The following is a 23,715-nucleotide window of genomic DNA, read 5'->3' on the forward strand; positions in this document are numbered from 1 at the left end:
ATTCTATAGAAGAATACCATTCTTATAGAAGAATACTTCTTAGAGAATACCCTTCTTATAGAAGAATACCATTCTTATAGAAGAATACCATTTTTATAGAAGAATACCATTCTTCATAGAAGAATACCATTCTCATAGAAGATACCATTTCCATTTTTCATAGAAGAACCATTTATAGAAGAATACCATTCTTATAGAAGAATACCATTCTTATAGAAGAATACCATTCTCATAGAAGAATACCATTCTTATAGAAGAATACCATTCTTATAGAAGAATACCATTCCTTCATGAAGAATACCATTCTTATAGAAAGATTTTATAGAAGAATACCCTTTTTAAAGAGAAAATTCTTATAGAAGAATACCATTCCATAAAGAATACCATTCTCATAGAAGAATACCATTCTTATGAAGAATACCATTCTTATCTTATAGAAGATAGAAGAAACCATTCTTATAGAAGAATAACCATTCTTATAGAGAATACCTCTTAGAAAATACCATTTTATAGAGGAGGTATGAGATTACCATTCTTATAGAAGAATACCATTCTTATAGAAGAATACCATTCTTATAGAAGAATACCATTTTTATAGAAGAATACCATTCTCATAGAAGAATACCATTCTTCTAGCAAAGCGTCTGTCAGAAAGGCTTTCAAGGCCGAGTTCAGAGTATATTTTTTCCTGAGACGTTCCACGAAAGCAGCCTGTGATAGCTAAACAGGCGATACATTGAATGGATTGAGCTTCTGCAAAAATGTGGCGTTTCCTGGACGATCATAAATGATATCACCATAGTCAAGATGAGGTCTTATATAAGATTTGTAGAAGAGATCTCTTAGGCACATGTTTGCGAAGTCTGTTAATAAGTCTTCGATTTTAAAATACAAAATACTTTATCCGATACACGTTTCTTTTAATTTCTTAAAGCCATTGCATGTTTTAGAGTATGCGAAGCCTTAAAATGCTCATAACTTTTTTTGCCTCGAAGCATTATGTTATTACAAAAAAGTGTATTGGCTTGTCCGATAAAATTCTTAAATTCACAGGAGGACGGCGAAAACTTTTTCTCGACATGCTTTAAAGCCCAATCTTTTAAAATAAAGTTATTTCAGTATATCAATAAGAACAATAATTTGAATAGCACCCAAGAAGTTGGCCATATAGAAAAGACATTACCGAATAGATATTACTTAGGGAACTTTAATTTTTACGTCTAGTATAGATTAACTACAATTTTTCTCAATTTAATTCTGAGAATAAGGTCGATTTTACAAATTTTAATATTCTTACAAAGCGTTCAGATTTTCTCAGTAGAAAGATATCTGTTGTTTGGGGGATTTCAGGGACCGACTACTCCCATGAGATAAATCTCGACATGACACCACTCAAAGAACGATCTCTGAGTGTAATTAGATGTATTTATTTTCGATTTAATTTGGATGAAAGAGGAATCTATCAATAACCAATCAAATAAAAGAAGATTAATGGGCAGATTGAAATAAAAAATCACTACCACAACCTTTTAGTAAGACCTGTCAAGGGAAGGAACAGAATGAAAAGAATTCTTCAAACAAGGAAATAACGTTAAAATGAAGAAACCGTTCGTTTTGTTCATTACACTCTCTAATTCGATACGCTCTACCATTTCGATAACATTGCAAGTAACAGTCTCAACAAGAAACTCTCCTAAACGATGCTTTACTATTCCATGCGTTCCCTTATTCGATGAAAATCCAAATCCCCTTAAAATCGAATTGGAGAGCGTCTACTGTCACTGGTGAATAGCTGGGTTATACGAGTACTGAAAAAAAAAACATTTTGAATAATTCAGGGTCTAATTGTCTTTTAAAGATTTACAAATTTACAATTTGAAAATACCCTACAAAAACAATATCTTAAAACTGTACTAGGAAGAATCGACCACCAACACATGAAAACATTTTCTTTCTCCTTTGTATTGTATTGTCTGAGTAGCGGATGTAGGATAATATAAACAAAAACATCATAATTGCAGTGAATAACTCCATGTGCGGCATCAGAATTCTAGTACAATTTTTTCCTTGTTATGAGATCACAATTAATAATGTGTAATCTTTTTGTGTATCACGATTTAATTTCGTGATGGTACGACATCTAGTTTCATTTCTCACGCGACAAAAATATACAAAATTTCCTTTAGCAATCTCGTTTGGTGTTCAAGTAGTACAATGAACGTTGAGTGGATAGTGATACGAATTACATATCAATGCCATTTGGTATTTGATGAGTTCAGGTTAGACCAAATACGATAACCAAGGTTCATTTTCAAATTTTACAGAAAGAAATCTGACAGCAAAGACGTAATTTGCAGCGGGTACACCACGTAGTGATACACTTTTTAAATGCACTGCTATAAATTCTGGTATCTACAGTTTGCCTTGGATACTGCACAATCGATCACATGAGCCAGGGCACGTAGCATTTCTACACATCATATTTTCAAGGGAATCTACCAAATCTGCTCCAACAGTATCTCATCCAACTGCCTCTAAATTGATCCCATGATACCAAAATTGAATCTGTTGACAAACAAATTTGATTTTTCCTCAAAACAAAGCTCTTCTCCGTTGGTAAGGGCATCTTTACCGCAATCTCTGGTCAGAAATGGGATAGCCAGGGCTGCAATAGCCAGAATAAGTGGAAGCCAGCTCCAAGCCATCATTAAACAGAAAACAAACAGGGCAACTGTTGTAGTTGAATCTTGTTTATGTTCATTTTCAAATACTTTGTAGTTCTCCATGTTACGTAAATTGTTAAATTTTTTTTTCTAGTTTAAATCTGTCGTCTGACTGTAACTAAGGTTGGACAGATAATGATGATTAAGAAAAACGATTTCTCTTTTATAGTGATTTTTTCTCATAAATTGACATATGATATCACGCTATATTGTCTAGATGGTAATCGAGCAGCAGTATCACCTTTCGCAGAAATTCACATAAGAAAAACACAGACACTTTTTAAATATCAAACGTGATTTATTGATTGTTGAATTTTCAACGAGGCAGATTATGTAACTTAAACCTCATGAGCGCAGACACATGGAAAATTCTACTTAGTCGAATTAAACCCGTTTCTCCTCCCCTCCTCTGTATCACTCCTACCCATCGTGAGCATTATTCCCGGGGGGGGGGGGCAGTGGGTTTACCAACTGACGGTATGTGCGGCGAAAAAATTGGCTTTTAGAATCGCACCCTTACAGTGCAGAACAAAATCGGTGAAATTCATACCCTTACAGTGCATTTTTTCAAATTTCAAACTCTTTTACAGCAAAAAAAATCAACATTTTCGAGCAAAAATTTGCAATTTTTCCCAGATTTGCTGAAATTTCCACCCTTACAGTACATTTATCAAAAGTCCACCCTTATAGTGCATTTCTGATATTTTGAAAAATATACCCTTAACCGCCCCACATACCCGTCGGTCAATTTGCCTGACTGCCCCCCCCCGGGCATTATTCTAATCAAATTCACTTTCCCCAAAGCCAAAAAACTTTTGAGCAGAACTATTTCGTGTGCCACAGCACAGCGGCCCGTATGTTCGATAGAGGCCGAAGTATGTTACTTGTTGCTGAAACCCTATATATTAAAAGTGACGAAAAATATATCAAACATACTATTCAGAATAGTCTATAAACCTGTCTCCGTGTCCCAATACCAAAAGATAGAACCGTGTTTTATCGAAAAATTGATAAAACAGAAATAAAATTTTCCTCTAAAAGCTCACATCGCTTTATATTGGTTCGGCGGTCGCTATGGCAGATAACAAACAAAGTGATCAATAATACACGCTTTTTTATAAGAATACCCAAAATTTTCGAGGCCTTCGAATGTTCTTAACTTCTTAATTTTTAAACTTGAAAATGTTCTTAACTTCACCATTGTGTGAGTATTTTTGTCCATTTTCCTAAGAAATTTGTTGTTTTAAAGTCCGCAAAGCCTATTCTTAAATTGTTCTTAATATTTTTTTTGCAATTAGAGCCTTATCTATCTTCTTATAGAGTATATTCTTTTACATAAAAAGCGTGTAATGAGTGATTTTGTGTTTTTTTTTAATCTTATCAAATGAGGAGTCTTTATTTAGAAGACTTCCTGAATGAATGCATGGTAACTAGTATACAAAACATGAACATCACCAAGCAGGTTGTCATGCTCCTTTTGGAGTTCGAATGCTGAATCTCATGCGTTTTACATCTAATTTTAAACATCATTATCTGATTCAAGGTTTTTGTAGTTTGAACTGCAGACCTCTACAAAACCGCAGGTAGTATATCAATAGGGTCTATATAAGGATTACGAGTCTGTTACGTAGTGGATGCCAGGTACCTGAGGTTTTTAATAAGGTTGTGTTTTAAAAATTTCCCCTCCATCGTTCCATCGGGATACATGCAAAACGGTCTTTTCTGGGCTACACGTTTTTTTATAAGAACAAACTATATAAAGAACATAAGGCTTCGATGGCCAAAATGTTAAGAACAAGTTAAGGACATTTTAAGGCTTTGTGGTCTCAAAAACACCCTTTTTCTTAGGAAAAATGACCAAAAGTACTCACAAAATGGTCAAAATAAGAACATACTAAGAACATTTTTAGGCTCATAATTAAAAAAGTTAAGAATATCTGAAGGCTTTTTTGCATGTTCTTATAAAAAAAAGTGTAAAACTCTGTGGTTCTATTGGTGATTATTCCATTGGATATGAAGATATAGCAAGGACACATCTTATCCCACTGAATCTTAAACGAATAATTCCCAAGCGAAAGATTCTGCGACCATTCATTCAAAAAGAAAATCCTTCAAAAATAATCAATTCAACGAAGAAATCTTTAGGTTGATGGCCTGTGTTCCAAAACCATACAATGACCTCTTTGATTCAGTTGAGGCTTATACTTGATTAAGAGTTATACACATGGGTGGTCTATTTCGCACACAGCACTCTAAAAAAACCATCATTTGAAAACCAAGCACCGTTTAACTACCAATTTATTTATGACAGCCCTAGCTTTCAGTAAGTTATTTTTACGTGCTTCAGATCAGAGAACTCGCTCAAAACCGCAAAAAAACTTTTAACGGTGGTGGTCTGAGTCACAGATATCATATTCTTTTACACACTAGATAGGCTAACTGCTTATGGATTTTCCGTGGAAGTGTCTCCAGTTTTGAAGTCGACTAGTCCGCCATGATGTTTTCCAATTCACCTTAGATAATCGAACGTCGCGCTGTTAACGACCAGAATACACCTATTTCCTATTAGCAGATTCATGCAAAAGTCACGAAAAAACGTCGAGTAAACAAACTTTTGATTGGCGGAGGCATGCAAAGATTACCTCATACTCTGGACATTTTGAAAAATATGCTTGTATATGCAATATTTCAGCCAATCAGAGACCTTCTCGACGTTTTTCGTGACTTTGTTACATGAATCCGCTAATAGGAAATACGTGTATTGAAAACAAGATGGCGGACTAGTCAGCTCTAAAACTGGACACGCTTCCTGTATACGAAGAGCCCGATCCAGTCAAGTAAGTTAGAGATCAGTGGTCGGAATCAATGAAGTATAGCTGAAGATTAGAAGTTTCAAACCACTCATCTACGCGCGGCCCGTGTGCGTTTTTACACAAACACTAGATTAGTCGTTACATTTATCGCTAAATTCCAGATTTCGAAAAATGTGCCATGAGAAGACGTGACTTAGCCAGTGCCTTCCCACAAACCAAATTTTTTCTTTGTTTAAATCGCGATAAAAAAGCGGTTTTCGTCTAACAGGCTAGACATGACTATACTTGGTCTGATTTTTTCAACAATCACTCTGATGATTTTAAGTAAACGACAGAATGAACTACTTACTTAAAAGTACGGGAGCTACGGACTTGAGCCAATTGAGCTCCGAAAGTCTAGGGTGGAACCTTTCCAAAATAAAAATAAGCGAAACCTTAAAAATTTCCTGGCATTTTGGAAGACAGATCGCATCTTTAAACATCCTTTGTTTTCGCACGGCACACTGCGAAAGACTTTACTTTCAATCTAGCGTCTGTGTCAAAACCACGCAGGTCATACTTTTTGGTTTAGAAAGTGGCTTAATTTCCAATACAAGAGATTCCTCTCTAGCCTTTTGCACTTTAATCTTGAACTTTGAAGCAATTTCACATGACAAATCCACTGAAGATACATCTTCTATTAGCCTCAACCAGCGTATCAACATTTACTATCTTGGTAGCAAAACAATTTATAATGAACCTATACACCTAAAAGCATTTTACGAACCAAATATCATTTTAATAATGACCTTTCAATGAAATTGCCTCACAGATATCCTAAAAATACACTAGATGGAGCTATTCCGTCTTTTTCGAGCTATTAAATTAGTAGACCCGACGGGAAACAAATATCATGGAAATCTTGCAAACTTGGAACAAAGTGCCAAACTTGGACCAGGCATGCCTAATACCCAACGGATTGACATTAGAAAAGCTACAACGAATCTGCAAGTTCTCGAAAAACGAAATAGAAGCTGTCATTTCCACTGCAGATATTTGACTTTGTCAAAAATGTTTAGTCATAACTCCCTTAAAGTTGACCAGAAAAAATATTTTGTCGGGGAATAACTTCTCATCACTTGCCTGAAAACTTCGTTAATTTTCCCCAACTAAGGTTTCGTCTTTAAGATAAATAAAGAATTTTTTTCCAATTCGCACAAACAAAATTGCGATGCCATTTTAATATTCCTGTGTAAGATATCCGTGTATTTTCTAAAAATACAAAGCGAAAAATAAGTGTGCACAGAGACAGTCCATAATAACATTCCTGATTAATTTTTAATTGGGTCATTAGCTACTCCCACGCATCCATACAAAGTCTTTTGATAAGAACAAATTTATTGCTCACAAATTGCTGAGCGTATGATCTTATGATAAATAATATCGACCAGCCCTATTTAACTTTATTTATTTTTTTGCACTCATGTCAACTCAAAAACTATTATAACATAACTACTATATAACTAGTTTTAACTACCGGTTCTCTTAAAACTATCAATAACACTGTGAAAGTGTTGAAACGAAATTGTGTAAAAATGATACTGCTTTCAGCAAAATCAACCTTAAACGGATGTACATTATGTGGCTTCCGAAACGTCGATCAAATCTAAAATTCTTCTCAAATCTAGAGGAAAGGAGGTTTACAAACATTTTTGTTGCATGCAAAGCTCTTTTTAAAAAATTTTTTAAGAGCTTTTTTTCTAATGGCCCCCAAAACCGAGTTTTTTTTAGTAATTTCTCGAAATCTCTTTTAGATATGAATACAAAATTTTGAACAATTTCTGAAAACCAATTTCTTTTGAAAATGGTTCAATTCATTGTGAAAATTAAAACAGCTTAACTGAAACTGAAAATATTAAGCTTTAAAGTTATTTTTCTCCTATATTTTGCTAAAAAAAAGACAGCATTTGCCGTATTTGCTGATTCGGAGCTTTACGTAAGAATGTCCTGTCCAACTCACACATATCTCTATCCGTCAAAAGTTCTGTTTACGAAGGGCTTATCTTACCAATCCTCTTATACGGATCTGAATCGTGGTGTCTAACTGAAAAATTGTTTAACGTTCTACGCGTATTCCACCGACGATGTGTTCGATCGATGTGTGGTGTTACAATGAAACATGTTTTCGAGTTTCGTTTAACTAATGATGAGTTATTGAATAAGTTAAACCTTTTATCGATTGGTAGTTATGTTTACAAACGGCAGCTCCGATGGCTTGGCCACGTTACACGTATGAAATATGATAGTTTACCTCGTAAAATGTTGTCGTCTTGGGTCTGTTCCAAAAGGCCAAAAGGAGCCCCTGAGCTCACTTTATGGTCGGGGTATTTTCAAATGTTTGAAAAAGTGTGAAATTGAGAAAAGTGATTGGTTTTATTATGCCTTGGATCGAATGAAATGGAATGGATTGATTGCTAATGTATAGAGTTTATTTGTCTAGTTTTTACTTGAATTTCTTTTTCATGTCTAGCGCTATGATTTTCCTAGGACATAATTTTTATTATTTCTTAGGCCAATTCCTTTTGCAGGGATGGTACATCTCTCTGTTATTTTTTTGCTAAACTATTAAGTCAAGCTGGTAGGAACGGAATTCCAAGATTTTTTGCTGTTACTCATATTTAGAATTTTCAGTGTTATCAATGCTGAGAGCCCCAAAATACTTTTGCTATATAATCTCATCTTTTAAAGTCACAGTTCAGATATATCTGCATTTTTTCTAAAAGACATTAGGTGTATAGAGTCTCCTATATCCCATTTTCATAATTTGTTTTCAATATCTAAGGGGCTAAGAGTGACTTATATGCAATTTTTATCAAATTTTGGTGTTGTAATAAGTAGAATAAATAGGCCGATTCCAGGACAGATTAACTTTTTTAAAAAACTAATTATATTTTAAAAAAGTAATTAAAAATTAAAAACACCAATTAAAAATTAAAGAATTAAGAATAAGAAGAAATAAAAACAAAAAAACAATAAAATTTTAAAAAACTTTTAATAAACTAATTTCCTCTAGCATGTTTTTCCATTGGGAATGATTGCTCAGTGTTGTTTGAAATTTTGAAGGTTATAATTTTAGAATGTTTTTCTCAACAAGCACGATTTCTTCACTAATTTTCCCCAATTATGGAGACTCATGTGATAGACATGGCAGATACACAAGATAAAACATTAAAATTTTGATAATATTAATTTACTTTATTTCGATCTTTAACTAAAACCAATACAGTACAATGCAAAAATTATCTGTAAATACACATCACTCTTTCATTTTATCTTCTGAAATCTTGACTCTTCTTTGGATTAAATACCGTCGTTTTTCGATCGCATATTCTAAAGCCTCCTCAAAGTCCATATCTTCCTCGTCTCTGACTCTGTGTAAAGTTTGCATTACAGAATCGTGAACTCTATCTTTTTTCATAACTCGAAGGAACAGGATTCTTTCTTTGTATGCATCACCAATTGATAAGCCACTTTCTTGGCATTCTTCAATCAATTTGTCCCAGATATCTATCCTCGTTTCATCCTCATCTTCAGATGATTCGCTGTCATCAGAGTCTACTTCTTCATCGGTAGTCATTGATTCATCGTCTGAATGATCAATCTCCTCGTCTTCTATTTCTTTAGGGTGCAGCCTTGCAACATGACGATTATAATTGCTTTTATTAGCAAAAGTCTTCTCACAATCAGAACATTCATACATTATGTGTCTCTTCTCAATGCTTGAATTGTTTGAAAAGAAAACAAGTGTTGCAAGTCAATTTATACCTAAAATCTTACATTGTTTGGTCTTGATCAGCCTATCAACTTTGCGCGTAAATGCTAGTTACTCAGGAAACCCCGTATTCCTTCTCCTTTTGGCATCACCTAGTCCTCAGTTGTTCCTCATTCTAGACTAGTTGTGCTGACCATTTTTTCCCTTCAGGACTACGAGTAGTCCCTTCTCAACAACTAATTAGTCTCAATCTGTTTTAGGTTGGGACTATTCTGTATGATTTATCTCCTATTTAGGACAACCTAGTCCTCTTTTATCTTCTGTTATGATTAAATAGTCTTTTTCAAGACTAAGTAGTCTTGGTTAGTCTTATATGTTTAGAAATGTCTAGTTAAGGACATGTTTTTTGACTGTACCAAAATGAAGATTCAGGGTAGGCCTTCTTTAAGTTGATATGGTCTATAAAATATTTAACTGAGGTAGAATTAGACTGAAAGGAGTAAGATGGATCTTTCCACTCCTTTTTTCTGAACATCTTGAGATATGATCAGTCAAAGTCCGAATTAATTGAGGATGAGAGAATGATAAAAATCATCGACACTTTTGGACTTTTGAATCCCTCCTCATTTTTCACCTGAAAACTTTTAGTTTTGATGTCAAAAATTACATCACAGGATTTGGTGTTGATTAGCTTTCTGAATCTAATATTCCAATGCCAAAATGAGGAGTAAAAAGGGATCTTTTTTATCATTCTCTGATTGTGGGTGGTAATCCAATTTGGAGCTAAAAGATCCTTGACAAGCTTGAAAGTATCGATTGAAATATCATTATTTTACTCATAAAGCATCAGAGAATCGATATCCGAAACAAGAATTTGCAAAATCGGAGTAGTTTATGATCTAAAAATATTCCGATATATCATTTTCATCACAGCTTACTCCTAACGTAATTTCAGTTACTCCAAACTTGATTTTTGGAAAGTCAATGGTTCCAGGAGTATTTTAGAACCTTCAGGAATCAAAAACATAAAGCTAGCAGTAAAATATGATCGAAAACTCAAAATGACTATTTGATCTTTGCCCACAGTCAGGCAATAAGTCACATCAAAATACACTAGATTTTAGGATTTCAGGTGATTTTGATCATTTCTTGTCAGAGTTACTGCAAATTTCCTATTTTTGAAGCCTTAAATCATTGACAATGGTACAGTAAAAAAAACACGTCCTTGACGGGTTATGTTTACTCCTTTTCAGGGGCCTACTACATCTAGGATACTTGACGCTTTGGAGCTAACGAAAGTTTTTACCAGATCCTGGTCAGCCTTCTGTGGCCTGTTTCTTGATAAGATCAACTAATTGCTTAGCTTCAGTTAATCCCACCCCGTTTAATTGATGTTTAATTGAGCAGAGACTCAAAGGCCGCGCGCGACTAGGCAACAACCCAAAAAAAATAATAAAAAATACACCCCCTAAAGGAGTGGGGACATGAGAAGTTTTTTTTCGCGTTGGTGCAATGCAACATGCTCCATCCCACCAACCTGAAACACTTTTTCGCGTCGCCAGTCAACAGATTAAAAAGTATCCTTTCGTATTTTCAAATTCTCCAGCAGCCTCAAGGCAATTCAAAAACAATAGAGTACCGTCAATAAAAATTATCGTTTTAGTTTTCCCAGAGTAATTTAGATTTTAAAAATATGAATCTCCCCATTCAAAATCCAATTTTAGGTGGCGACACGACAAAAAAAGGTTTTTTCTGACATGGGACAAAATTTAATCATTCAAGCCTAGCTATGCTGACTATAATTTCCCCTTCAGGACTATTAGTAGTCCCTTCTCAACAACTAATTAGTTGTAATTAACTCAATCTGTTTGATTAATCTCTTATTTAGGACTACCTAGTCCTCTTTTATCTTCTGTTATGACTAAGTAGTCTTTGTTAAGACTAAGTAGTCTTGGTTAGTCTTCTATGTTCTATGTTACTCTATTGTTTTTGAATTGCCTTGAGGCTGCTGGAGAATTTGAAAATACGAAAGGATACTTTTTAATATGTTGACTGGCGACGCGAAAAAGTGTTTCAGGTTGGTGGGATGGAGCATGTTGCATTGCACCAACGCGAAACAAAACTTCTAATGTCCCCACTCCTTTAGGGGGTGTATTTTTTATTATTTTTTATGGGTTGTTCCAGGGCGCGCCTACGGCGCGCATAGTCGCGCGCGGCCTTTGAGTCTCTGCTCAATTAAACATCAATTAAACAGGGTGGGATTAACTGAAGCTAAGCAATTAGTTGATCTTATCAAGAAACAGGCCACAGTAGGCTGACCAGGATCTGGTAAAAACTTTCGTTAGCTCCAAAGCGTCAAGTATCCTAGATTTAGTAGGCCCCTGAAAAGGAGTAAACATAACCCGTCAAGGACGTGTTTTTTTTTTACTGTACCATTGTCAATGATTTTAGGCTTCAAAAATAGGAAATTTGCAGTAACTCTGACAAGAAATGATCAAAATCACCTGAAATCCTAAAATCTAGTGTATTTTGATGTGACTTATTGCCTGACTGTGGGCAAAGATCAAATAGTCATTTTGAGTTTTCGATCATATTTTACTGCTAGCTTTATGTTTTTGATTCCTGAAGGTTCTAAAATACTCCTGGAACCATTGACTTTCCAAAAATCAAGTTTGGAGTAACTGAAATTACGTTAGGAGTAAGCTGTGATGAAAATGATATATCGGAATATTTTTAGATCATAAACTACTCCGATTTTGCAAATTCTTGTTTCGGATATCGATTCTCTGATGCTTTATGAGTAAAATAATGATATTTCAATCGATACTTTCAAGCTTGTCAAGGATCTTTTAGCTCCAAATTGGATTACCACCCACAATCAGAGAATGATAAAAAAGATCCCTTTTTACTCCTCATTTTGGCATTGGAATATTAGATTCAGAAAGCTAATCAACACCAAATCCTGTGATGTAATTTTTGACATCAAAACTAAAAGTTTTCAGGTGAAAAATGAGGAGGGATTCAAAAGTCCAAAAGTGTCGATGATTTTTTCTCATCCTCAATTAATTCGGACTTTGACTGATCATATCTCAAGATGTTCAGAAAAAAGGAGTGGAAAGATCCATCTTACTCCATTCAGACTAATTCTACCTCAGTTAAATATTTTATAGACCATATCAACTTAAAGAAGGCCTACCCTGAATCTTCATTTTGGTACAGTCAAAAAACATGTCCTTAACTAGACATTTCTAAACATATAAGACTAACCAAGACTACTTAGTCTTGAAAAAGACTATTTAGTCATAACAGAAGATAAAAGAGGACTAGGTTGTCCTAAATAGGAGATAAATCATACAGAATAGTCCCAACCTAAAACAGATTGAGACTAATTAGTTGTTGAGAAGGGACTACTCGTAGTCCTGAAGGGAAAAAATGGTCAGCACAACTAGTCTAGAATGAGGAACAACTGAGGACTAGGTGATGCCAAAAGGAGAAGGAATACGGGGTTTCCTGAGTAACTAGCATTTACGCGCAAAGTTGATAGGCTGATCAAGACCAAACAATGTAAGATTTTAGGTATAAATTGACTTGCAACACTTGTTTTCTTTTCAAATAATTCAAGCATTGAGAAGAGACACATAATGTATGAATGTTCTGATTGTGAGAAGACTTTTGCTAATAAAAGCAATTATAATCGTCATGTTGCAAGGCTGCACCCTAAAGAAATAGAAGACGAGGAGATTGATCATTCAGACGATGAATCAATGACTACCGATGAAGAAGTAGACTCTGATGACAGCGAATCATCTGAAGATGAGGATGAAACGAGGATAGATATCTGGGACAAATTGATTGAAGAATGCCAAGAAAGTGGCTTATCAATTGTGTGATGCATACAAGAAAGAATCCTGTTCCTTCGAGTTATGAAAAAAGATAGAGTTCACGATTCTGTAATGCAAACTTTACACAGAGTCAGAGACGAGGAAGATATGGACTTTGAGGAGGCTTTAGAATATGCGATCGAAAAACGACGGTATTTAATCCAAAGAAGAGTCAAGATTTCAGAAGATAAAATGAAAGAGTGATGTGTATTTACAGATAATTTTTGCATTGTACTGTATTGGTTTTAGTTAAAGATCGAAATAAAGTAAATGAATATTATCAAAATTTTAATGTTTTATCTTGTGTATCTGCCATGTCTATCACATGAGTCTCCATAATTGGGGAAAATTAGTGAAGAAATCGTGCTTGTTGAGAAAAACATTCTAAAATTATAACCTTCAAAATTTCAAACAACACTGAGCAATCATTCCCAATGGAAAAACATGCTAGAGGAAATTAGTTTATTAAAAGTTTTTTAAAATTTTATTGTTTTTTTGTTTTTATTTCTTCTTATTCTTAATTCTTTAATTTTTAATTGGTGTTTTTAATTTTTAATTACTTTTTTAAAATATAATTAATTTTTTAAAAAAGTTAATCTGTCCTGGAATCGGCCTATTTATTCTACTGTAATATTTCCTTCAGACGCAAATATGTTATTTTGAATCTGTCTAAAACCATCAAAAACATGCTCATTTTTTAAGTACAACCATCATTCTTTCAAAATAAACGAAAATCGTCTAATTGTAATAAATCTACAGGTCAGAATCCTCATTCTAATGACGACCTACGTTTTGGGGGCCATTATACTGTATATAAAAATGAATCTTCTTCATAATGTACCACTGTTTAAAATGAACCAGCACGAAACCGAAAATAAGAAGAAAATAACTCCTAAACACTTGAATTATCGTATTGTAACAACATGCAAGATTAGCTCAATCACAGACCTCTAAGAAATGGGCTTTTCCAGAAAAAATCCGTATACCCCTGTTGTGGAGGTCCATCCCTCTGTGGCAGGAAATGCTGTAACCCCCTGGAATTCCGGGCAATTTCAGGTTTAAACTCCTTTGGAATTCTGAATTTTAGTAGGATTTAAAAAGCTACCCCATGGAATTCCAGTTGTTTTTGACAGATTTTTGTATCTCCCCATGGAATTCCGCCACATATCAAACCTTACCCCCTTGGAACGGAAATGAACCTCCTCAACAGGGGGTATACGTTTTTTTCTGGAAAATCCCAATCGCTGATAAAAGTATGAAACACAAATTCTATAGAGGAGCCTAGAGATATATTTGCACAACGCAAACCCAAGCTATTATGTAAAAATACCAATAAATATTACATTCGAAAGTAAAACTTTTCGAAACTCCAAGATGAAATCTAATATTATTTCAAACTACCCGAACAAAATAATATTTAATCGTTTGGTTTCGATAGATAAAATAAAAATGATACGTAACTAGACTTTCTTAACTAATGCTTTCACGACAGCGGATAGGTTGTCAATCAGGGTGTTCGGCTAACATCTAACAGGCTAAAGCAGGAAGCAACATAAATATATCCTGCTTTTGCAAAAGAGTGAGGCTTAAATAAGGTAGATAAAAAATACGAGACAAACAAATGATAGCAGGTGTACGTGATCCCCTTGTCAACGATAGTAGGAAAGGTCGTAAATGCAATCATAAAAAGCTCCATAAAGATCGACCCTAAGTCTATTGCCTCTATCTATTGCCTTCCCTATAAAGGGCGTGGTTAGGGGAGCGGAACATCCCCTTGCAAGCACCGTTAATTGAACTCATGTATATATTCGAACTCCTATAATTCGAAATCTCACTTAATTCGAACAGATTCTGTGGTCCCCTCAGAATTTACCTTACAAGAAAACTCCTATAATTCAAACCCATGTAATTCGAAAAATCATGTAAATCGAACAGATTTTCCACTCCCATCAAGAAATTTTAATCATGTAATTTGAATTTTCGAACTTTTCGAGTTTTTGAAGCTGACAAACTCGACAATTTGTCATTCCACACCCATCGCAAAATGAGATCGACGACGCGATCGAAACTCTCAAAAAGATGAACCTTTTCGAATCATCGAAAGTCATCCCATTGATTCAGAAGATCTCCGAAGAGATTTCCAAGAAACGAGAGCGGGAAATAAAGCAATCAAAGACTGAAAAAAACTAAAAAATCATGAATTTAGTATTTCATTATTCTAACTCGAAAATACAAAAAAATGTTCAAAAGTAAACCTGGGAAAGACTTTTTTCGTCGAATTAGGTCAAAAATAAGAAAATTCATCTAGTTCGAAACTCATGTAATTCGAACAAAATTCTCGGTCACTTGAGAATTCGAATTACATGAGTTCAACTGTAGAGTACTATCGTCCCGCAAAAATCTAAAGTTTCAGCCTGTCAAAGTCCTAACCTGGCTTCCGCAAATAATTGACCAAGTTTTATCGATCAAACAGACGGATAAATATAGTGAGATGCTAGTTCAGCTTTGGCAGAAAAGTTACAATATTTTATACAATATTTTCATCACTGTTAAATGTAACACATTCGAACCTAAAAGAAATTCTATGAAACTAAGAATGAATGAATATAAAAGGTGATGATACCTCAGTAGTGGTGGAGAGCTCATCCATATGCATTGTTCTTGAACGTGTGGAGGAGAGAGGAGGCGGGTTGATTTCCAAACGGTGCGATTTACTCTATAAAAAAGTGTCAAAATGTCAAAAATCTTGACAAAGTTCTCTAATCTTAATTTGTACCTTACTAATACTAGAGCTGGTTTTCAGTGTCCAAGGATAAATTCTTCCTCGAGTCTCATAAATGTTGCAGGCTATCTTTATGTTTATCATTTATTTCTAAGATTTTCATGGCTTGTTTTTCTTTTGACAACAAATCGTACATCGATGTGACATTATTTCAAAATTGCAATTCTTTGATACTGGACGGAAATAAATCCAGTTCGAAAAACCAACCAATAGAATATTGTAAATAATATTAGTCACCCGGCGTCGCACCCACTAATATTTCATCAGTTCTCAACAAAGAGTTGAGTCTTCTCTTGGTTTGACTTGCCAATTATAAATAGTAAGATACAACTATAGAGTCCTTAGGAGAAGGAAGATTTGAATTTATATAAACAAAAATATTCATAATATAAAAACAAAAGCAGGAGAGAGCGTTTCAAATTGGTTTAGTATATTATCTTCATTGTAAACTTTTCAAAAAGCTTTTTGAAATGAAATCTTGGATCGTGTTGTAGAAAAAAAGTCTTGTTGAAGAAATGAAAGAAGAAAAATCTAATATTCCATCTGGGCCTTCAAGAATGAACCTTGTCCAAAGGAAAAATGTGCCTTCTCAAGGAAATGAAAATACAAGAAACCTCATGATTTACAAACAAAAATATCATACAGTGTATACAGCATAAAAGAAAACTGGGAAAAGTACACCATTATAACACACTCATCCGAATTTGTTAACGAATATAGTTTTCAAGACTACAAAAAATTCCTCAAATCCTCTGCACTGTGTATAGAGCTAAAGTTTTCCCCTTTAATAAGATAGTTAAAATAAAATTAAGCAGTGATTCTTCTTTTGAGCTTCTTAAAGGCCGGTCTCCACTTTCACGCGACATGAGCGAAAACATTTTGACGTTTTTGTAGGTCATTGGTCGGTTGAAAAATGAAGCAATTCCATTGGTCGAAATCGACGTAACGGATGAAAAAGGTAGTAACTTTCTTCAACTTTTTTTTTGTTCGCAAGAAACTTTGACATAATCTTTTCTTCAGGCAAAAAAGGTTAAAAAAAAGATTGTTGCCCATTTCGCGCAAAAGTGGAGACCAGCCTTAACAATCACGTTCTATGAACAAAAATCATAGCATCCATCAACCGAATTTATTTATTTTCTTCTTCATTTTTCATCAATTGTCAATAGTTCTTTTTATTTGACAATAATTATTACACTCTCGATTATTTTTCTGATGCGCATCAAATCGCAAAACTACAGCCTTTTTGAGGTGTATTTTTATAGTATTATCTCTCCTGCTTTGATCTAAAATTAATTTCTCATATCTTTGCGCACTATAAACGAAAGAGGACCCCCGTCCGGTTTTTTTTCTCCTAAAATACTTCATCTTAACGACACTTTAGTTTAAGACCAAATAACCCATATAGAAGGTCAAAATTGAAAGTGAGTTAAAATTGCTAGCCACATGACCGCAGTTTTGTTCACTTGACATTTTTTTTCTTGCGGAATCAGATTTAATTCAAAACCCGTCTCTTCCCACCCTAGCAACGTCATACATTTCTGTAGTTCTGAAACCAAAAAAAAAATTGTAAGAATCTCACCTCCCACTGATAAGGTTTACCAGGGCTTGTTTTACCAGGTGCTGGAATGAACGGTCTCTTCGACTAAATAAACGAGAATAATGAAATAAAAATACCTTTAATTACACCGTTACCGTAACAAAGTATTCCTCATCTGACGTTCTTACATTTCAGGAATGTCTTGGATTTTTAGCCTATTAAATAACCAATAACACACGCCTGAAAGGGTTGGTAGCTAAAAGTCCTTCGCATTGTTTGGGGGACTGAAATATTTGATGGGAATTAAACCTAGGCCGATGCTATGATGATGTTGCATGGGTTTTGGCTTCGAGTAGGATTTTATATCGAGTAATCAATGTATACTTACTTTAGTAACTTTGCTCTTTTTCTTTGGTTTCTCAGGCTATAAAAGTAGGGTTTCAAATTTAAATAGAGAGGTTCAGATTCATTGATTAATTTTGATTTAGGTGTCATCCGCTAAATTAAGTCCCAATGAAAAGGTCTTAACCGCAAATTTTTTTTTAACAAATCTCAAAAAATGACAAATAACTACTTTTAAAATGTTAACTGGCATCAAAGAAGCGCTTAATGCATATTTCAACAACCGGCATGTATCATTTGGCAGTAAAAAGGACATTAAATCATGAAAATATTGTATCCTGATAGTGCAATCCGTTAAATTATACAGATAACCTCAACCGCAAAATTTAATCCCCGCGAAAATTTATCCCATTAAAGTAAATCATAAATAACTTCTCTTACCTTTTTCAAATTACTACTGGGTGTTAGATGATTGGTTTGTTTCTTCTTAGCATATCGAACATGGACAGGTGATGTTTTACTCAGATCAAACGATGTAGATTTCTTTGTTTTAGACTTTGACGACATTTTCTGGTCGTCGTATTTTCGATTGTGGGATACACTTGACCTAAGAGTAACAATTTAAAAAGTTTAGATAATTTACTAATTATTATCAGTGATTTTTCTGAGCACTTTTTTATGTTTGTATATGCTATATCGGCTAAAATACCCAATCCAAGATTGAGTTTTTGAAACTCGATCCGAGTATAGAATAAATAATTTCTAAGAAAATTTGGTTTTTTTGTGTTTACAGGCAAAAATAACCAACATTATCTACACAATCAAATTTGTTCGGCAGCTTCACCTTCTGGAACCTCATCTTACCTTTTCCCTTAACCCACTAGGGGGCTTAAAGTGTCCCAGACCCCTATTTTCATAATTACACAGCTTCGATGAGAAGATACCCTTTCAGGCATTTATAGAAACTCATTCTAAATTTACAAAAACAGTTCCAGCTCGATTGGCTTAAATAAATCCCTAATTATCAGGACTAATTGACACAATTAACACTTTCTAATCTATTGGATGTTACTACACTGAATGGCACAAATCACTATAAAGTTATGAAAAAAATCTTTATTCTGGGAATGACAAAAATTTATATAGTAGGTGAAAGATTATTGCAATTCGAGTTAAGAAAAATCAAATTTGACAAGAATTAATTTTGGTGAATGTGGCAAAAAAACCATGCCAGTGTTAAAACTTTGCCTAACAGCAAACAGAGTTACATCATATCTAAACAATTTCTTAATAATAATTTTAATAATTTTTTCTTGTATATATTATATTGAATGGAACATTAAAATCAGAACATTAAAATCAAAACATATTACTGTATTTTTCAGGAAAATTATGTAGAGAAAATCTATATATTAATGCGCTAAAATTTGTGTGCGTTTACAACATTTTGTAAAACGTTTTCAAAAATCTAACAAAGTTCTCCAAAACCTCTTCTTCATGGCGTTGAACTATCATCTTTTGCACCCTAAGCAGATTTTCTACCACTAGACTGATTTTGGGATGTTGAAGTACAATTTTCTATACAACAAGTAATACTTTAATGGACCTACCTATTTATAAAACGAATAATTAGAATTTAATGGAAGTAATGTATAATTTTAAATTTCGATTTATATATCTATTGGAACGGAGAAAGCAATTAAGAAACGCATCGATGTTTAACGGTGAAAGAAAAATAATATCGACACTTTAATCAATCATTCATCTCGAGAAAATCTCAAAAAACCGCTTTTTTCGGGACATTTCCGGTTCTAGCGGCCGGAAAAATTTCTTTTTCGAAAATTGGGCTCTGTCACATTTTGGGCATTGCCATTTTACATCATTGTGCAAAAAATCATGAAAATCTGTCGAGTATAAGTTGAAAAAATGAAGGAAAACCGTTTTACGCCGGTTTTCGGCTGTTCCGGCGATTTTTAAGGAGTTCCGGATTCAAAGGATGATTTTCTTGGAAATTAAACGATGCTAAGTTTTGGACATCATCATAAAGAACATTTTTTTTCTGTAAAGAAACAATTAAATAAGTTGAAAAAATGTGACGGAAATGTGAAAAAAAAACGACGATTTCCGGCACATTTCCGGTTCTACAGACCGGAAAAATTTTTTTTCGGCAAACGGTTTTCGACACCTTTTCGGCAGTACTAATGTGCATCTATGTGCAAAAAATCGCAAAAAACTAATGATAAAATCTCGAGAAAATCTCAAAAAACCGCTTTTTTTCGGGACATTTCCGGTTCTAGCGGCCGGAAAAATTTTCTTTTTCGAAAATTGGGCTCGTCACATTTTGGGCATTGCCATTTTACATCATTGTGCAAAAAATCATGAAAATCTGTCGAGTATAAGTTGAAAAAATGAAGGAAAACCGTTTTACGCCGGTTTTCGGCTGTTCCGGCGATTTTTAAGGAGTTCCGGATTCAAAGGATGATTTTTTTGGAAATCAAACAATGCTAAGTTTTGGGCATCATTATAAAGAACATTTTTCTGTAAAGAAACAATTAAATAAGTTGAAAAAATGTGACGGAAATGTGAAAAAAACGACAATTTCCGGCACATTTCCGGTTCTACAGACCGGAAAAAATTTTTTTTCGGCAAACGGTTTTCGACACCTTTTCGGCAGTACTAATGTGCATCTATGTGCAAAAAATCGCAAAAAACTAATGATAAAATCTCGAGAAAATCTCAAAAAACCGCTTTTTTCGGGACATTTCCGGTTCTACCGGCCGGAAAAAATTTTTTTTCGAAAATCGGGCTCCGTCACATTCGAGGGTTTATAGTAATGCACCTTTGTGCAAAAAATCAGAAAAATTGAATGAGCCAACCTCGAGAAAAGTTGGTAACTAACGAACGAACGAACGAACTAACGAACACGGGTTAATTTATAGGACCTTCACCCCACCGGGGTAGGTCCAAAAAGTTGGGAACTGGACGGGTTAAAATCAATCTTCTTCAGATACTTTTGAACTTTTTTTTTCATATTAAAGAATTCTAATTGAAATGCTCTTCAAAATCTTTTGTTACATTGGCAGCTCCCTAACCCTTTCAAAAACACTTCAAACGTCTAGCCCAACAGCCAAAATATGATTCTTCACTGCAATTTACTTCATTATGGTTCAAGTATGCAATGAATGAATGAATTAATTTGTCTTAATAAACAAGATGAGTGATGAGTTTGACGTTGTTCTAAGAGATGAGCGAATATAATCATTTTTAGTTTTCAAGAGTACTGTACCAAATTTAATCTTTCTTCTACAAGATGACACTTTAATATGATGCCAATTAAGAGTCATTTTCTAAGAGTCTTCAGGGTGTGATACCTCACCCTCTTGGATTTTGCTGAAATTTGGACCAAATGTTTCATCACAGAAGAAAATAAGACCCTGAAAATTTCACCTTGATATCTCGAGTAGTTTTGAAGTTACAGCGTCTCAAATATAGGCTACTAAGCGAAAATTTACCCCTAAAAATCATGAATTCTGATGGGGAGAAGATTTTGAAAGCCAATGAATTTTCATTCAAGTACATTAGAAAGCTGATTTACAGTGGATTTCAAGAACCTTTTGTAGGGAATCAGAAAAAATCAAATTGAGTCTCCAAAATTTTCCCCGAAAATCTCTAGCACCTCCTGTAGAGGGCAATTTTAGCTGTCTGCTGATGGTCCTTGAGACTTTTTTGAAGCAAACTTTTGACCTGGAGTGGTTTACTGGTGGGTTTTGGCCACAAAAATAAAATTTTCAGGATTTCTATTTTTGCCTAACCGTCAGAAATGGCCGAAAAATTGCTATTTTGGCAAATCTGGAGCAAAATTCAAGATGGCTTATCTTTTTGAAGCGACAACAAATTTTTTTGAAACTTTCAGTAAGGCTTCCTTAGTAGTTCTAGTTTATAACCTCAAAACATCTCAGTGGGGGTTTAAAGTCTCTTAAAGATATGATCGATTGAAAATTTGCTTAACTTTGTTGTTTTTTCCCTCTTAAAATGTTAAATCAGGTCCACTTGGGGGGCTCTAAAGGTTAATTATTGTCAAAATATTGGTTGATATTCTCTAGCAAACTAATCAATGGCATTAAGGGAACAACTGCAAAAGATTTCAGGTCATTTCCATCAACAGATGACATTTTATGGCAGTTTCTTTATTTTTAAGTACACAATATGTAAAACAATGAGACTGGCATCTGGTCTTTCCTACCTTCCAGGGCCTATATTTTCAGAAAAAGCCTCAACCTTTCACAGTTTGGTGAATATTTATCTTGAATATAAACAGGTTACTTCAACTAAATGGATTTAACAGTACTTAAATCTTACTTTAAAAACTTTTTAGACTCATTCGGAAATCCTACTTTGACAATAATTTGTGCTTTACCGCAAAACTTCTAAGTTCAAGTGTTGTGATTAGCTTTAGGCTGTCCAATATTTCTTGTCCAGAATATTTAAAAAGTATTGTTTGCAGTATCTCATAAAATATCACCCTAATAATATTGCTTACTTATTTAAGAATGAACAAGTAAGGCTGTTAGTGTACACAAATATATAGAGATATTGGATTGTTAATTATTTTGGCTTTTCAAAAACCAAAGATATATCATAGTAATTGGTTATCGAAGTTGTCAAAGTTATCGAAAGTATCCAATAACAATCAAAGTACTCAAATGGTTATCGAGTCTTCGAAGGGTTGTTCGAATTTATCGATTAGTAACGTCTGGTTTAGAGTCGGAAGATCTGTCAGATTTTTCAGCGATGTTATTCAAAGAATTTTTTAGATTCAGAGTGTGTTCAGATTAGTTTATATTTTTCTTTCTTTTCATTTAGATCTAATGTATTACAAATAATATATTTAGATGTGGCCTTAGCCATCATTGAAACTAATTCGTTTCTTTCAATCACCTTTCTACATGGCGCTGTCACAGTCAGATCAAGACTGGGAAAAATACCTACGGGATGCTGGAATCCCAGAAGAAGCCGCACACCAGTATGCAAAGAGCTTCACAGAGAATCGAATGACATTAGAGATATTGCCCTCTATGGACAGGTCATTCCTTAGAGACCTGGGCATTACAGTTATTGGGGATATAATGAAGCTATTCTCCAACTTTCACGTCAGTAGTAGCAGTACCCCAAACTCGACTACGCATGCTACAATTAATCCAACTCTTTCCGTTGTACCAGTCGCCTCACATAAATCTGCAAAACTACCTTCCATTACGTCTGTCAGACGTAAGTTTCGCAAGCAGTTTCGCAAATTCAAAATCGATTGGGCTGTTTACAAACAAATCGCAGGGATCCCAGCAAACCAGATTGCATCAATGATTTACAACGCATGTGACGATGCTACCCAAACAAGTATCATAAACAACCATCCAAACTTTCTAATATTCAATGAGAACAATTTCCTGAATGCCATTGAAACCATCGTTACGAAAAAATCGAATCCAACCATCCACAGAATGCAATTTTCATCACTATTGCAGCACGAAAATGAATAACTAAGCGACTATTTAGTTCGTTTAAAGTCATCAGCACAAGACTGCAAATTTTCGTGCCCACAATGTCATCATGATCTCTCACCTTCGTACAACAGAGACCAATTGATCCGGGGCTTACATAACGAAGTTCTACAGGTCGACATCCTTGCTAAGGCCAACACCCTCAACAGTATGGAAGATGTCGTCAAGCATGCAGAAGCCTTCGAGACGGCCCTCCAAGATCATGCCAGCTTACAAGATGCATCCGATGCAATGGCGGTCCGAACATCGCAATATCAACGCCAAAAGCTTCCAACCAGACAAGCTCTGTGTTCCGGTTGTGGCAGCCTTACCCACGGATCAAAAGAAC

General features: G+C 34.5%; 1 protein-coding gene across 2 annotated transcripts in view; it reads right to left on the reverse strand.

The window, feature by feature from the left end:
- LOC136815491 (outer dense fiber protein 2-like) overlaps positions 1-23,715 on the reverse strand; it is a 52,192-nt gene that overhangs the window by 14,389 nt on the left and 14,088 nt on the right. The window contains exons 2-5 of one of the 2 annotated variants that reach the window (XM_067071936.1): positions 18,271-18,436; positions 17,876-17,911; positions 17,530-17,592; positions 15,792-15,884 (exon numbers count right to left, since the gene is read on the reverse strand). In XM_067071936.1, coding sequence (XP_066928037.1) covers positions 15,792-15,884; positions 17,530-17,592; positions 17,876-17,911; positions 18,271-18,396 — 318 coding nt within the window. In that variant the 5' untranslated portion in view covers positions 18,397-18,436. The remainder of the gene's footprint in view (positions 1-15,791; positions 15,885-17,529; positions 17,593-17,875; positions 17,912-18,270; positions 18,437-23,715) is intronic. The other variant, XM_067071937.1, reaches the window with a different exon arrangement.

Source organism: Clytia hemisphaerica, unplaced genomic scaffold (genome assembly GCF_902728285.1).
Source record: "Clytia hemisphaerica strain Z4C2 unplaced genomic scaffold, Clytia hemisphaerica genome assembly, whole genome shotgun sequence".
In the NCBI taxonomy this organism is placed as follows: domain Eukaryota; kingdom Metazoa; phylum Cnidaria; class Hydrozoa; order Leptothecata; family Clytiidae; genus Clytia; species Clytia hemisphaerica.